This window comes from Neolamprologus brichardi, chromosome 3 (assembly GCF_056152115.1).
Source record: "Neolamprologus brichardi isolate AB-2024 chromosome 3, ASM5615211v1, whole genome shotgun sequence".
Taxonomy (NCBI): Eukaryota; Metazoa; Chordata; class Actinopteri; order Cichliformes; family Cichlidae; genus Neolamprologus; species Neolamprologus brichardi.
Window position 1 is genome coordinate 35,976,461 of NC_142106.1, and position 14,139 is coordinate 35,990,599.

Consider the following 14,139-nt stretch of genomic DNA (forward strand, 5'->3'; position numbering starts at 1 on the left):
TAGACAGGGTGACATCATCAGTTGGTTTACACGGTCACCATCTTGGTTGCTAAAAAGCTGATGTGGTGAGAAAGGCAGGTTGCAAAACCATTGCTCAATGACCAAGGCACCATTTTTATTCAATATGACTCTCAAATGACTTACTATGACTTACTGAGCCTATAAACTCAGGAGCAAAGTGTTTGCTCACAGGAAGCTGTGTCCCCATACCCTTCTATATGACTAGAACTCGTTTTGCAACCACAGCTACTGTGGCCTTCAGATAGAATGTAGATTTGAGACACTTCCACATTGGCTTCATTTTTTTTCAAAGTGGAAGCTATGCCCATGTTTTATACTGTGTATGGTTCAGTAATAGCCAGAAAAGGGTTTTTGCACAACATATGATGTTACAGTGATGTTGACCTTTGATTTTTTGGTTATAAAATGTTTTCTTTTTATAACATAAGACATTTTTCAAGTGAGCACTGGTTTCCCTACAGGTGTTTCACAAAATTTGCATGAACAGGAGGTCTGACCTTCACTTTGGATCTAAATAATTTCAGTTTTATCACTATAAAGGCATAAAATCATGTTGATCAGTAGGAATCTCATCACTTGCCTGTGCAATGAGACTTTCTCTTGTGTTCCGGGGCATTTTCTCCCGTTCTCTTATTCGCTCCTGATCTCTCTCCTGCTGTCAGAGTACTCATCCAGCTGTGGGGTAGAGCATGCAGCTCCCGACAACCTGCTGAGGCTGGGGTTGTGTCTGGTTTAGATTGGAGGGAACCATTTGCTGGGGGAACGTGTTGCCCTGTCCTTGGTTAATCGTGGTGTCCTTTGGGCTTTTCTAAACACTTTCAGGTTGGGAGGTGGCGGTTGAGGAGGGGCAGCAATACTAGCCTCGCTCAACGGACGAGGATCCTGTTGCATCACCGCATCACAGGAGGAAGGAGTTTGCTGTGCTGATCCACTCTGAACACCCCTACTGTATGAGCTCGGGGCCGATGTCCACCTAAGACTGACTCCAGGCTTCTAGTCATAGCTGAAGACAAAGAAAAACAGTGTTAACACGGGGAAGCATGTTTAGCTTACTTTGCTATTTAACTAGAAAAGAAATGAGAAGCGATCAATGTGGCCTAGTAGCTTCTATTAACCGAGTAATTAACAAAGGCTTAACATGGGTTACTACAATAACTTACTAGCGATGTGAGTTCTTAAAATTAGTATATCAGGGTATGCCAGCAGGGTAAGCAAGCTGGCCAAAATCTGGAGGCGTTTCACTCAGTGAGGGATTTCACTAAAAAAACTGCTCTCCATCATGGACAACCCATCACACCTGCTCCACTCCACAGTATTGAGGCACCAGAGCTCCTTCTCCCTCAGACTGATTCAACCTCAGTATCATAAAGTCAGCTTCAGGAAATCATTTCTACTATTCTCTATAAACCTGTATAATAACTGTATAGTAACCTCACTCTGTGACAGGTAAACACAGACATGGTATTCCACACATATACCTCAAGAAGCTGTTTCTTATATTACATATTATTGCTACTCTCTTACACAATATTAGTCATACTTTTTTACTCTTCCTTAACTCCAGCGCTGTATTATCAAAAAGTCTGACAGTACACTCTATGTATTTACTGTAGTGTCTGTGTTTCCTGAGGAGGCTGAGGAGGAGGAGCTGGAGAAAGTAGCTGTGATTTCTGGCATTTTGGCGCCCCCTGGTGGCCGGAGCTGCGCCAGTGTTTCGCAAGTTTAGACGTCTCTGGTGACGCCAGTCTCCTCTTCCCGCCCAGTGCACTAAAACACTCATGTTCACAGCTCAATGATCCACCAAAACCTTAGCTTTAAAATCCTGGAAAGGGGGAGGAGACTAGAGAGAAGTGAGAGGATGAGAGGCGTACAGCACAGGTTAGAGCAGGTTAGGGAAGGAACCCTCTGCTTTCCCCCCACTTAAGTTTCGTTTCTTGTCGCTGGCACTTCAAGGGAAACAGCCAGAGAGGTGAGATATTTTTGTGTGAGTGTGTGTGCTGTTCATTACCTTATTTTTCTTATTCTAAGGAGCTTGGAAAGAAAGCGTCTGGACTTCTTTAAGTTTCTTGAAGACATTTCTCCTATCACCTGAGAAGCTTCTTGGGTTCTAAGAGCAAATGGTGGAGAGTCCCAGTTTTGCTCTTAGAACTGAAGAAGCTTCTCAGATGGTTGGAGAAACGTCTTCAAGAAACGTAAAGATGTCCAGACGCGTTTCTTTCCAAGCTCCTTAGAGTACGATGACCTGGGTGACTGAGAACCTTCACAGACATCTTTTTTTCTTATTCTTTCTTTTACTACGACGTAAAGAGTGGTCACGAGGCAGGAGATGCTCATGGGCTTTAAGAAGCTGTAGGTGTTTTTCTTTTTAATGAGCTCTTATGGGAACCTGAGTGTACTTTAATGACATATAAATGGGGGAAAAATGGCTCCATTAGCTGCAAGTCCTGCACTGACACGGGGCACGCCCAATCCTTTGATTTTCATAATTTAGGTCTTCATCAGGGACAAAAGGGCCACGAGTTTGAACCCAACATTATCAGGATTGTTTTGGACCTCTGGGCTGTGTCTGAATATTATCCGTGAAGCTTTGTGTCAGGATCCCAGACAGGGCACATTTACACACAACTTCGAGTCGCTCGCCTTGAGGGCATAACCGATTAAGGTTAAACATTCATGTTTATGCAACTGTCGCTCTCTGTGCACCCTCCTCCTGCTGGTTTCTATCTCACCCACCCCTCCCCCTTTTTTCTCTTCTTCTTCCCTTTATCCTTTCAGTTTTCCATAGAATTTCCATAGGATTGCGTCGGGAAGTGTGACCTTATTTTTCTTCCTCACCCAGAAAAGCTCTCCACCATGTCTGCTCCTGGTAAGTGACTAGATTTCACATTTGTGCTGACTGTTTTCCTTTCTTCATTGGGAGAAAATATGAAGATGTAAGAGTGTTTTGAAAATGTGAGCAGAAATTCCTGTCCACCCCCCCAAAAGAAAAACTACTCGCTTGTAATCACCGTCACGGTCAGCGATGGCAGACCGTGGAGTTGAGGAAAGTGGGACCCAAACGCTGGACTCTTATAGTGAAGGACAGTGGATTTATTTATAGTGAGTGGAAGAACAACAACTATGTACAGATCCAGCACTGTGGCTCCCGTGGCAATTCCTCTGTGAATCCCACACAGTGCACGTATCCATAAACAGTGAAAAAGGTGACAACTACAAAACCCGATTCTGTTCCGTGATTTCCCCTCGTGACGACACTCTTCACTCCCGACTCCTGGTGGCACAAAAACACACACAGCTCAGCAGGAAACCCACAGTAGCAATGTCGTTCACACAAACACCCATCAACAGAGGTACTTTACAGGTTTGACATAGTATAATCCCGCACTGACTGGAGCCCCGCCCCGCCACCTTCTTAAGTAGGACTCTCTTGATGAGGCCATCAGCTGCAGCTGGTGAAGGCTAACGAGCAGCAGGTGCAACAGCCTCCAGTGCGGGAACACTTCCGGGTCACAGTCCCCTCAGCGACCCAAAAAATCCGGGAGCGCATATGACCACACACACAGGAAGGAGGAAAAAAAGGAAAGAAAACCACCAAAACACAACATACGGAAAAATAAAGCTATCCAAAAAATACATGAGCCCTGGGTCCTTAGACCCAGGCCATGACATCAGATCATATATTCAGTTTTTCCACCATGGGAATACTGATAATTGGTTTCCAACGTATCATGGTTTCAGTTTTTCCAGTATAAGTGTGTTCTTACTGTCATGTAGCAATCATTGGCTAATTAGCTCTTCCCTGCCTAGTTTAAAAAAAAAAAAAGGGGGGGGGGGGGGGAATTCACAGCGCCCACTTGCACTCTGGTGAGCAGAGAGCAGTTGCTTTGGGTGAGACACGCCACTCACTGCTCTCAGCTTCTGTGTCTTCTCTAACTGGAAGGTAAGAATCTGGCCTTAAATCTTGAAATGAGAAACCATACAGGCACACCATGCTTTATAGGCTTTATATATCTTATACACATGCTACGGCAAGGGGGAGCCAGGACGACAGTTGACGAGAGACACCCAGAATGGCTAACTGAAAGCCCCCAGCAGGGGCCGGTCCCATCCAACTACCAACCAATAACCTGTCTCAATACCACATGGAGGCTCCTGTCAGGCATAAAAGCGGCTAAGATGAACAGGTATATGGCTCAATACATGAGTGGAGCACAAAAAGGGATTGCCAAGAATACCAGAGGTGCAAAACGCCAGCTACTGATAGACCGAGCAGTTGCCTGAGACTGCAAGACTAGGCTGGCCAAACTGTGTACTGCATGGATTGATTACAAGAAGGCCTATGACTCAATGCCCCAAAGTGGGATCCTGGAATGCCTAGATCTGTACAAGATCAACAGGACCCTAAGAGCCTTCATCAGGAACTCAGTCGGATGTAGCGCCAACTTCAAGCCCATAGCACAAGTCACCATCAAGTGCGGGATCTACCAAGCAGATGCTGTGCCCCCACTGCTGTTCTGCGTAGGCCTGAATCCCCTCAGTGAGATCATTAATAAGACTACGGAATGGAGCAGTTGCCAGCCACCTCCTGTCCATGGATGACATCAAGCTGTATGCCAAGCGTGAACAAGACATCGATTCACTGATCAACACCACCAGGATATACAACAATGACATTGGAATGTCGTTCTGACTGGAGAAGTGTAGGCGGACGATAACAAAGAGAGGGAAGGTAGCCAGAAATGAAAGCACTGAATTACCAGAAGGCAACATTGCAGAAATCGAGGATAGCTACAAGTGCCTCTGGATCCCACAGGCAAATGGAAACCATTAAGAGGCCGCTAGGAAAGCTTCAACCACCAAGTACCTACAGAGGGTCAGGCAAGTCTTTAGGAGTCAGCTGAATGGTAAGAACAAGATCCGGGCTATCAACACCTATGCCCTGCCCGTGATCAGGTACCCTGCTGGGATAATAAATGGGCCAAAGGAGGAGATAGAAGCCACTGACATCAAGACAAGAAAGCTCCTGACCATGCATGGAGGGTTTCACCCAAGTCCAGCACCCTGAGGCTGTACACTAAGTGGAAGAAAGGTGCCCGGGGACTAGTGAGTGTCAGCACCACACCACATGAGGCAGTGAACATCCGTGAATACATCAGGAAGATGGCCCCAACCGACCACGTGCTCAGTGAATACCTCAGGCAGCAGAAACCCGAGGAAGAGGAGGCACCATCATGGAGGGACAGGACCCTGCACAGTATGTACCACCGGCAGATAGAGGAGGTGGCTGATATCCAGAAATCCTACCGGTGGCTGGACAAAGCTGGACTGAAAGACAGCACAGAGGCACTAATCATGGCAGCACAGGAACAAGCTCTAAGCACAAGATCCGTAGAGGTTGGAGTCTACCACACCGGGCAAGACCACAGCTGCAGGCTGTGTAAAGATGCCCCTGAGACAATCCAGCACATAACAGCAGGGTGCACGATGCTAGCTGGCAGGACATACATGGAACGCCATAACCAAGTGGCCGGCATAGTATACAGAAACATCTGTGCCAACTATGGCCTGGAAGTCGCGAGGTCAAAACTGGTCTCCAACTGGAGATAGTGGTGGTAGACAAACAGAAGAAGACGGCCATAGTGATCGATGTAGCAGGTCCGAATGACAGCAACATCAGGAAGAAGGAACACAAGAAACTTGAGAAATACCAAGGGCTCAGAGAAGAGCTGGAGAAGATATGGAGGATGAAGGTAACAGTGATCCCAGTGGTAACTGGCTAAGCAAGTGGCTCCAGCAAATGCAGGAAAAACATCAGAGATCTCTGCCCTGAAGAGCACAGTCCTAGGAACAGCTAAGATACTTCGCAGGACCCTCAAGCTCCCAGGCCTCTGATAGAGGACCTGAGCTTGAAGGATAGAGAGGGGAATTTATATATATATATATATCTGTAGCGTAGTTTTTATGTGTGTACATTTATATTGTCATTCATACTCAGAGTTGATGGATTGTTTTAGTTTTTTGTGATCTCTTACATTTTATGGCCTTTTCCCCTTGTATTTCTTATTTGTGCTAAATATTGGTAAATATTGAGCTCTACTTTCTCAAGTTTGACTGTCATAGTTTGTATGGCAACAACCGAGCTCATATATTCAAATTCAGTCAAATCAGACTGTCAGTATATCTGAACAGATTTCCCCTCCAGTTTACCCAGGTGCTCCAAACCAGCCACCCTACCCCATGTCTCAGCCCAGTGGAAGTCCATGTTCAGTTTCTCCTGGATATGGACACCCCAGTCATGGCCCTCCACCGGGCTTCAACATGGGCTATAAAAAACAGCCTACGGTCCTGTACCAGCCAGTACCCATAGGGCCAGCTCCAGGCCCTGAATACGGTGGCCCATCAGGGGGGATTTCACCAGCTCCTGGAGTTCCAGCAGTCCCCGTTGGTGTCCCACCTGGACTTGAGTACCTCACACAGGTAGGGCAGAGAAAGGTTAAACCAGCACAGTTTTTTGTTATTTTGTTTTATACGCTGTCCTGTCCAGCAGCTTTTGGAGTCACAATTATGATCTGAATGCACTCTTGTGCCAAACATATTTTGCTTTTCCAAGATGAGCTCTGAAAATTCACTGTAGGCTCCACTTGTTCATGTCTTTCTTTTATCTATCTAGTTATTCCTTTCTATTAGTGTTATATCAGTCATTGCATAGTATGTTTAGTATTACAATATCAAGGCTGACAGGCAGAATAAAAATAAAAAGTCATTGCAATCACGTGATTGTGAGTGCTGTGGCATTGGTTCCAGTGTCTTGTTAAATGTCATGACTTTTGATCAGAATCAGAATCGCGTTTATATATATATGTGTGTGTGTGTATATATGTATATATATGTATATGTCTACACGCCTTTGGAGCAGAAGATCGCAAGTTCGATTCCCGCCTGGGGCGTCTGTATCCAGTAAGGGTCCTAAGGCTAGACCCCCTATGCTAAGCAAGCCTACCGCAGACATGAGCGGAGCGAGACAGATAAATATGAAGGCATGCCGGCTCGGACATTGCCCGGATCAACAAGGTCCGCGTCAGGTGTTGAGGAACCAGGGCACCCTGACGAGAAGTGGGCTACTGGAAGAAGAAGGTATCGGTGGGCAAGAGACGAAAACAGGGCGTTGTTGGAATGCTACTACGCAAGTAACCCTGGCGGAAGGGGTTACATGAATAGGATGATGGACCTATGGATTCTTCGATACCCAACATCCACAATGATGGCGAAACAACTAGTAGCTCAGTGTTCCAACATTCGAAAGAAGGGACTTCTCTCACAGCTAGAGATTGACGAGGTACAACATAAATGCTACGGCAAGGGGGAGCCAGGATGCCAGGTCAGGGGGGGAGATATCATCACCCCCACCCGAGATTGGGTACCAAGCCCCAAGTGTGATAGGAGAAGGATCGTTGAGTGTGAGAGGAACTGACCTGAAAGACAGGATCATGGCCAAGCTTGAAACCTGGATCCCCCATAGCCGGTTACCAAGATTAGGTGAAGTACCCTCAGAAGGTCTGCTAGATTATGTTAATGCAGCACTACGGACGATACCTACAGCCACGATTACCGACACTAACAAGCTGATATACAATACGGCAGCAGTGATCAGTGAGATGCTTGGCTACAAGTTGAACAGGGGCACGGGGCAGTACCCTCCATGGAGAAGGAGGCTAGAGGCTAAGATCAAGGTAGCATGGAGGGAGGTTAGCCAACTATCGGAGTTGCAGAAAGGCGCGATGAGGAAGGTGCCTAAGAAGTACAGGAAGCTTTCCATACCTGAGGTCTTGGAAACTGCCAAGCAACGACTCACAGCCTTGGCCAGCCGCTTGAGGAGGTACACCAGAGAGATAGAAGTCAAGAGAATAAACTAGCTGTTCTCCACGGAACCAGCCAAGGTGTACTCTCAGTGGCAGGGGAACAATATGAGAACAGCACCATCAAGGCTGGAGGCAGAACAATACTGGAAGAACATATGGGAGAAGGACCCAACTCATAATGGCAATGCTCAGTGGCTAGTGGATCTGAGGGCAGACCACAGCGACCTCCCCGAACAGGGTCCAGTAACCATGATGTATGAAGAGTTGGACAGCACCAGGCCCTGACATGGTTCACGCCTACTGGCTGAAGAAGCTGACTGCACTCCACGAGCACCTGGCAGCACAAATGAACCAGCTGCTAGTTGACGAGAGACACCCGGAATGGCTAACCGAAGGCCGGATAGTCCTGATCCTCAAGGACCCCCAGAAGGGACCAGTCCCCTCCAACTACCGACCAATAACCTGCCTCAGCACCACGTGGAAGCTCCTGTCAGGCATCATAGCGCCTAAGATGAACAGGCACATGGGTCAATACATGAGCGGGGCACAGAAAGGGATGGGCAAGAATACCAGAAGCGCAAAACACCAGCTACTGGCAGACCAAGCATTCAGCCGAGACTGCAGGACCAGACTGACCAACCTGTGCACTGCCTGGATTGATTACAAGAAGGCCTATGACTCAATGCCCCAAAGCGGGATCCTGGAATGCCTAGAACTATATAAGATCAACAGGACCCTGAGAGGCTTCATCAGGAACTCAATGGGGATGTGGCGGACAACACTGGAGGCCAACCTCAAGCCCATAGCACAAGTCACCATCAAGTGCGGGATCTACCAAGGAGATGCTCTGTCCCCACTGCTGTCCTGCATAGGCCTGAACCCCCTCAGTGAGATAATTGACAAGACTGGCTACGGATACCGACTATGGAATGGAGCAGTTGTCAGCCACCTCCAACTGACCAACATGGATGACATCAAGTTGTATGCCAAGAGTGAACGAGACATCGATTCACTGATCCACACCACCAGGATATACAGCAATGACATCGGAATGTCGTTCGGGCTGGAGAAGTGTAGCCGGATGGTAACAAAGAGAGGGAAGGTAGTCAGAACCTGGAGGGCAGGGGGGTGCCGATGATCATTTTGGCTCGTACAATCCGCTGCAGTCTGCACCTGTTCTGTTTAGTGGCTGCACCATACCAGACTCTGATGAGGAGCACAGGACAGACTCAATGACCGCAGTGTAGAACTGGATCAGCAGCTCCTGTGGAAGACTGTACTTCCCCAGTTGTCTTAGGAAGTACATCCTCTGCTGGGTCTTTTTGAGGATGGAGGAGATGTTGGTCTCCCACTTCAGGTCCTGGGAGATGGTGGTACCCAGGAACTTGAAGATCTCCACAGTTGATACCGGGCTGTCTGATATGGTGAGGGCGAGTGTTGAGGGATGTCTCCTTAAGTCCACTGCCATCTCTACAGTCTTAGGCATGTTCAGCTCCAGATTGTGCTGACTGCACCAGAGTACCAGCCGCTCAACTTCCTGCCGGTATGCAGACTCATCACCATACTGAATGAGGCCAATGACGGTGGTGTCATCTGCAACTTTCAGGAGTTTAACAGCTGAGTTCTTGCAGGTGCAGTCATTGGTGTAGAGGGAGAACAATAGAGGTGAGAGGACACATCCTTGAGGGGCACCAATACTGACGGACCGAGTTTCAGAGGTGATCTCCCCGAGCCTCACTTGCTACTTCCTGTCTGTCAGGTAGCTGGTGACATACTGAGCTGGGAGAGTTTGGCACAATGGTATTAAAAGCCAAACTAAACTCAACTTTCCAATGACGATGACTCATTTAATCCTCCCATTTTACTTGGATTTTGTATGAACCTGAAAAGCTGCTGGCCATGGGGGTGAACAGATACAGTTCCTGGATCTGTCATAGACCTCTTAGTAAGAGAAAAGGTCACATATTTAAGACTGTTGTGGGTAAAAGTAGCATTTTGTAGTTCTGTTATTGGCTCACCATTGAAATACTTGAACAGTAGTTTGCTGCACTATTTGGTAATCATTAATCTCATCTAGGATTTGGAAATGTGTGACACCAAAGTCAGTTTCCTTTTCAAAATAATATGCGAGGTCAGTCCCGTTGGCCATTTGAACCCAGTTAAAGATCACATTCAAAATTGTTATTTTAAAAATCCCTCTATAGGATTTATTTGTGCAAATATTAAAGGAAACACCTCCCAAGCTTGCATTTTATACACATTAGTGCTTGATTAGCTTTGCAGACAAAGAGAAAGAAGGTATTTTTGTTTAACCAGCAGAGTCTGATGGAGCTGAAATACTCTATGGCTTAAAGAATGAATGTTTATATGGGAAGGTCATTTGCATTGAAAATGCCTGATGCGTGCTTTTAATTGTTTTTAGAAGGAAGAGACTGTCAGATTGCAGGATGTGCCACAGAGTTGCTTCATTTTCAGTTTGCTTTCTCTCCTTCGGTTTTAGATTGACCAGATCCTGATCCATCAGAAAGTCGAAGGTGAGGCGCGCATCTTGTACAACACAGAATATTTAATCCTTCAGCAGCTCATAAGCAGCTGTGTGTGAGGCTTAAAGCCTTTCAAGATGAAAACGAATGGAAGAAAAATGATATCTGCCCTTGAAATTCCTTACTTATTGTTACTTCATTGCTCACCCTTTTCCCTTCTCTTCTCCCAACCACGCCCAGCATTCATCTGTTTTGAGAAAAACAGACAGTATGAAATCAAAAACAGTCTGGGTCAAAAGATCTACGAGGCCAAAGAGAAGAGTGACTGCTGCGAAAGGAACTGTTGTGGCTCTCTGCGCAGCTTCGACATGAAAATAAAGGACAACATGGACAGGGAGGTCATCCATCTCATCAGGCCTTTCCGCTGCTCCTCCTGCTGCTGCCCCTGCTACCTGCAAGAGGTCTGTCCACTCTAATGTTTCTGTGTTTGAGTAGAAGTGACTTGGCTAGTGTTGAAAGAGGTTAATGGAGTCATATTGCATTCATTTACTACACCTACACCAATATTGTTTCCGGTCAAAAGCATTTTCGGTGTGAAATCTGAGTACTCATCCATCATATCTGGATTATTGTATTTGATCTAGATGTGCTGGTTAATGTTTAGCTATAGTAAATATCTGAAGAGACTCTGATATGGAAGAATAAACTCTTTACTTTCTGTTAAGACATACCTAATCACTTTTTTGATTAAATAAAGATAGATACAAAAGTTAGATCAGATAAAGACAAATAAATCAAGACATTACAGTTTTATAAGGGGCAATGAATTTTTTTTAGTGTAATGTAAAAATTAAAGGAAAAATCTGAAGATTTTAAGAGAAACGCGAGCTCTGTAGTTTATTTTGTAACACTTACACTTACGACAGCTCATCTCCTGTTCAGGATTTACTTCTAGTCTTCAGGAATGTTTTTAGTGGAGCTGCTATACAAGTCTGATTTATTCCTCTACCTCTCTTAACCCTGCTGGATTTAAAATAGTTTTTTGTGTGGGAAGTGGGCTAATTTACTGCTGATTGGTCCAGGTGACCAAAGAAACTGCTCTGAGTTATCAGTGTGCTCTGTCCTGGAACCAACTGCATGCAGATTAATGTTCTCTGGATTGACAGTCGATTGGAGCTGCAGACCCTGCCTGTATCATAAGTGATCATTGATGTGAAATTGGAGTCAGTTTGACAAGGACACTGGTATTTGCTTTTTATGCAAGTTTGAGTTTTATGGTGAAATGTACAGAGTGCACAGTGTAAGCAGTTAAAAGGAGGCTTCCAGTGAGCAATCAAAAAATTAACAGCTACTAACCGGAGTCCATCCAGGCATGCTCAAGAAGATGGTCTTGAGGCCAAATTTAGAATCAGGGAAAGCTTTTGATTCAAGAGCTTTGTGATCACCCATTAAACACTGTTCTACAGCCTGTTTAGAACATCAAATTCAAATGTTATTATCAACAGACTTTGATTATTAAATTGTCAGTGTGTTTACCACTTTGATCTGTTTTTCCCCCTCAACAGTAAATGCACTGTGGAACAGATGCAGACAGCGTGACATTTTATTTATAACTGTCAGTGTCCAGGGAAGAGGGCAAACCAAGCTCTGTGAAATAGCTTTCTAATTTTGTGGAGAGCCACTATGTGTCTAACTGACTATGTGACCAACAGATGGAGGTCCAGGCTCCACCGGGGACCACCATAGGGTACATCAAACAGGACTGGCACCCTTTCCTGCCAAAGTTTTCCATCCAGGGAGCAAACAAGGAGACACTCATGAGACTGGAGGGGCCCTGCTTTGCCTGCAACTGCTGTGGAGATGTCAACTTTGAGGTGAGCTCAGAGGGTCGTTGTTTGTGGGGGAAACTGAACTCTGAGTAAATTTCATCCATCAGCCAACAGTGATTTGTTACAGATCCACTCAGATAATCTAAACAGGATTGGTAACAGTCACAGAGATTTTGATGATGATTTTAATTAAGTCAGGTAATAATTGGGCAGTTAATAATTATAAAAAGAGGAGCTTTGGTGGAGGTTTGTTGCAAAGCAGCTTGCAGGTGAATTGCAATTGTAGGCAGGCTAAGGCAGCTTAAAAAGCAGATCAGGTCAGCTAACCTGCCAGGATTGCAGCAGAGCCTGATTTTTGTCATCTGTTTGCACAAAGATTGTGCTTGAGATTTTCTTTATTACGTAATCTTCTTGTGTCTTGGTGAACTTGCTTGTCAGTATTTTCTCCCACTCGTCCAGTTACTTTTCCAACACTAAAGAGCATTCATGGAAACACATTTTTCCCATTAGTTTGACACAAAGTGAATGATCCTTTGTGGTACTGATGGTAAGATTGTGTTACCTTTCATACAGAACCAAAAAAGCTGTTTTATCTCCTGGTAAGCTAACTGCACATTAAGCTCATATTTCTCAGTAAGAAGGCAAAACAAATTTAAACAAATCAGCAACAATGTGAACAGTTTTGAGTGTTTAAGAAAGCAATTGTGGCTAACGAACGCTGGTATTCTTATTGTTGTTCAGCTCAAGGGGAAAGATGGCGACACCTCCATTGGTCGCATCAGCAGGCAGTGGGGCGGCCTTCTGAAGGAAACCTTCACTGACACCGGTAACTTTGGCATCCAGTTCCCGCTGGACTTGGACGTGAAGATGAAAGCTGTGCTGATGGGTGCCTGCTTCCTCGTTCCTCGCAATGTAGATGGACAATGTTGATTTTGAAATATGTGGTGTGTTGCTGAATAAAACAATCTAATACTTTTGGCGTTGCTCTGCAGGATTTCATGTTCTTTGAGAAAATCGGAGAGGCCAACAATTGCAGCAGTGTGTTTTCATAACAGAGGAAAAAGAAAACATGGGGAGGATGCCCTGCGATGAAGGTGTTTTCCTGTTATGTACTGGGCTCCAGACTAACTTTTTGCCATGATTGCACTGGTGCGCCTAACTTTTTTTCTTAGGTGCACCAGCACAAAAATTAGGTGCACCCAATTTTTTCACCCGAATCGCTCAACCCTACTGTTTTACATATTCACTTTTTTTAAATTGCTGTGCATACAAACAATATTGATTTGTAAATGATTAACTAACAATCTTGTGAACACAAAGTTCTTTATTTGGAGCACCATTCTGCAAAAAAGATAAGTTACTGAAAAAGTGCTTGTGCTTAAAGTTTTTTGGCACCCCTTGGCAATATTGTAGGCAATGTTAAACTTAATCATCAGCCTGACCTGGCTTTTAATAGCAGATAGCCTTAAAAATATTCTGCAGTAGAACAAAAACTGAAGAAAACATGAATGAACATAATGAACATGAATCAACATATTCAGTAAAAGGACTAGATGTTACAATCCCTGATAATGCATTGCTTTAAATGGAGGAAATCTTGAGGGATGGCTCTCATGAGGAAAGGCAACCAGTGGCACTTCCATTCCCATGTTATTACCGCCGATAGGGCATGAACAGGGAAAAGGGGGCAAAAAGACATACTTTTGAAATGTAACTCTTTCAGTACCAGTTAGATCACATAATTGTAATGATTTAGAAAGAGATAATTATTTTTTTAAAATTAAAACTAGAGATGGCACGATACCACTTTTTTTATGTCCGATACCGATAACGATATCATAAATTTGGATAGCTGCCAATACCGATATGAATCCGATATAGTGTGTTTTTTAATCAATAAAACTGTTTTTTAATATATTGATGCATTTTGTATAAGTTCATACTCAA

At 44.9% G+C, this 14,139-nt stretch overlaps 1 protein-coding gene across 1 annotated transcript; it reads left to right on the forward strand.

Annotated features, from left to right (window-relative positions):
* Positions 1 to 1,867: 1,867 nt before the first annotated feature.
* LOC102781034 (phospholipid scramblase 2-like) lies at positions 1,868 to 13,151 on the forward strand. The gene is made up of 7 exons (XM_087839348.1): positions 1,868 to 1,990; positions 2,797 to 2,887; positions 6,224 to 6,498; positions 10,381 to 10,414; positions 10,604 to 10,824; positions 12,076 to 12,237; positions 12,934 to 13,151. The coding sequence occupies exons 2-7, from the start codon at positions 2,875 to 2,877 to the stop codon at positions 13,120 to 13,122; spliced, it is 894 nt and encodes a 297-aa protein (XP_087695474.1). The 5' UTR covers positions 1,868 to 1,990; positions 2,797 to 2,874; the 3' UTR covers positions 13,123 to 13,151.
* Positions 13,152 to 14,139: the final 988 nt, after the last annotated feature.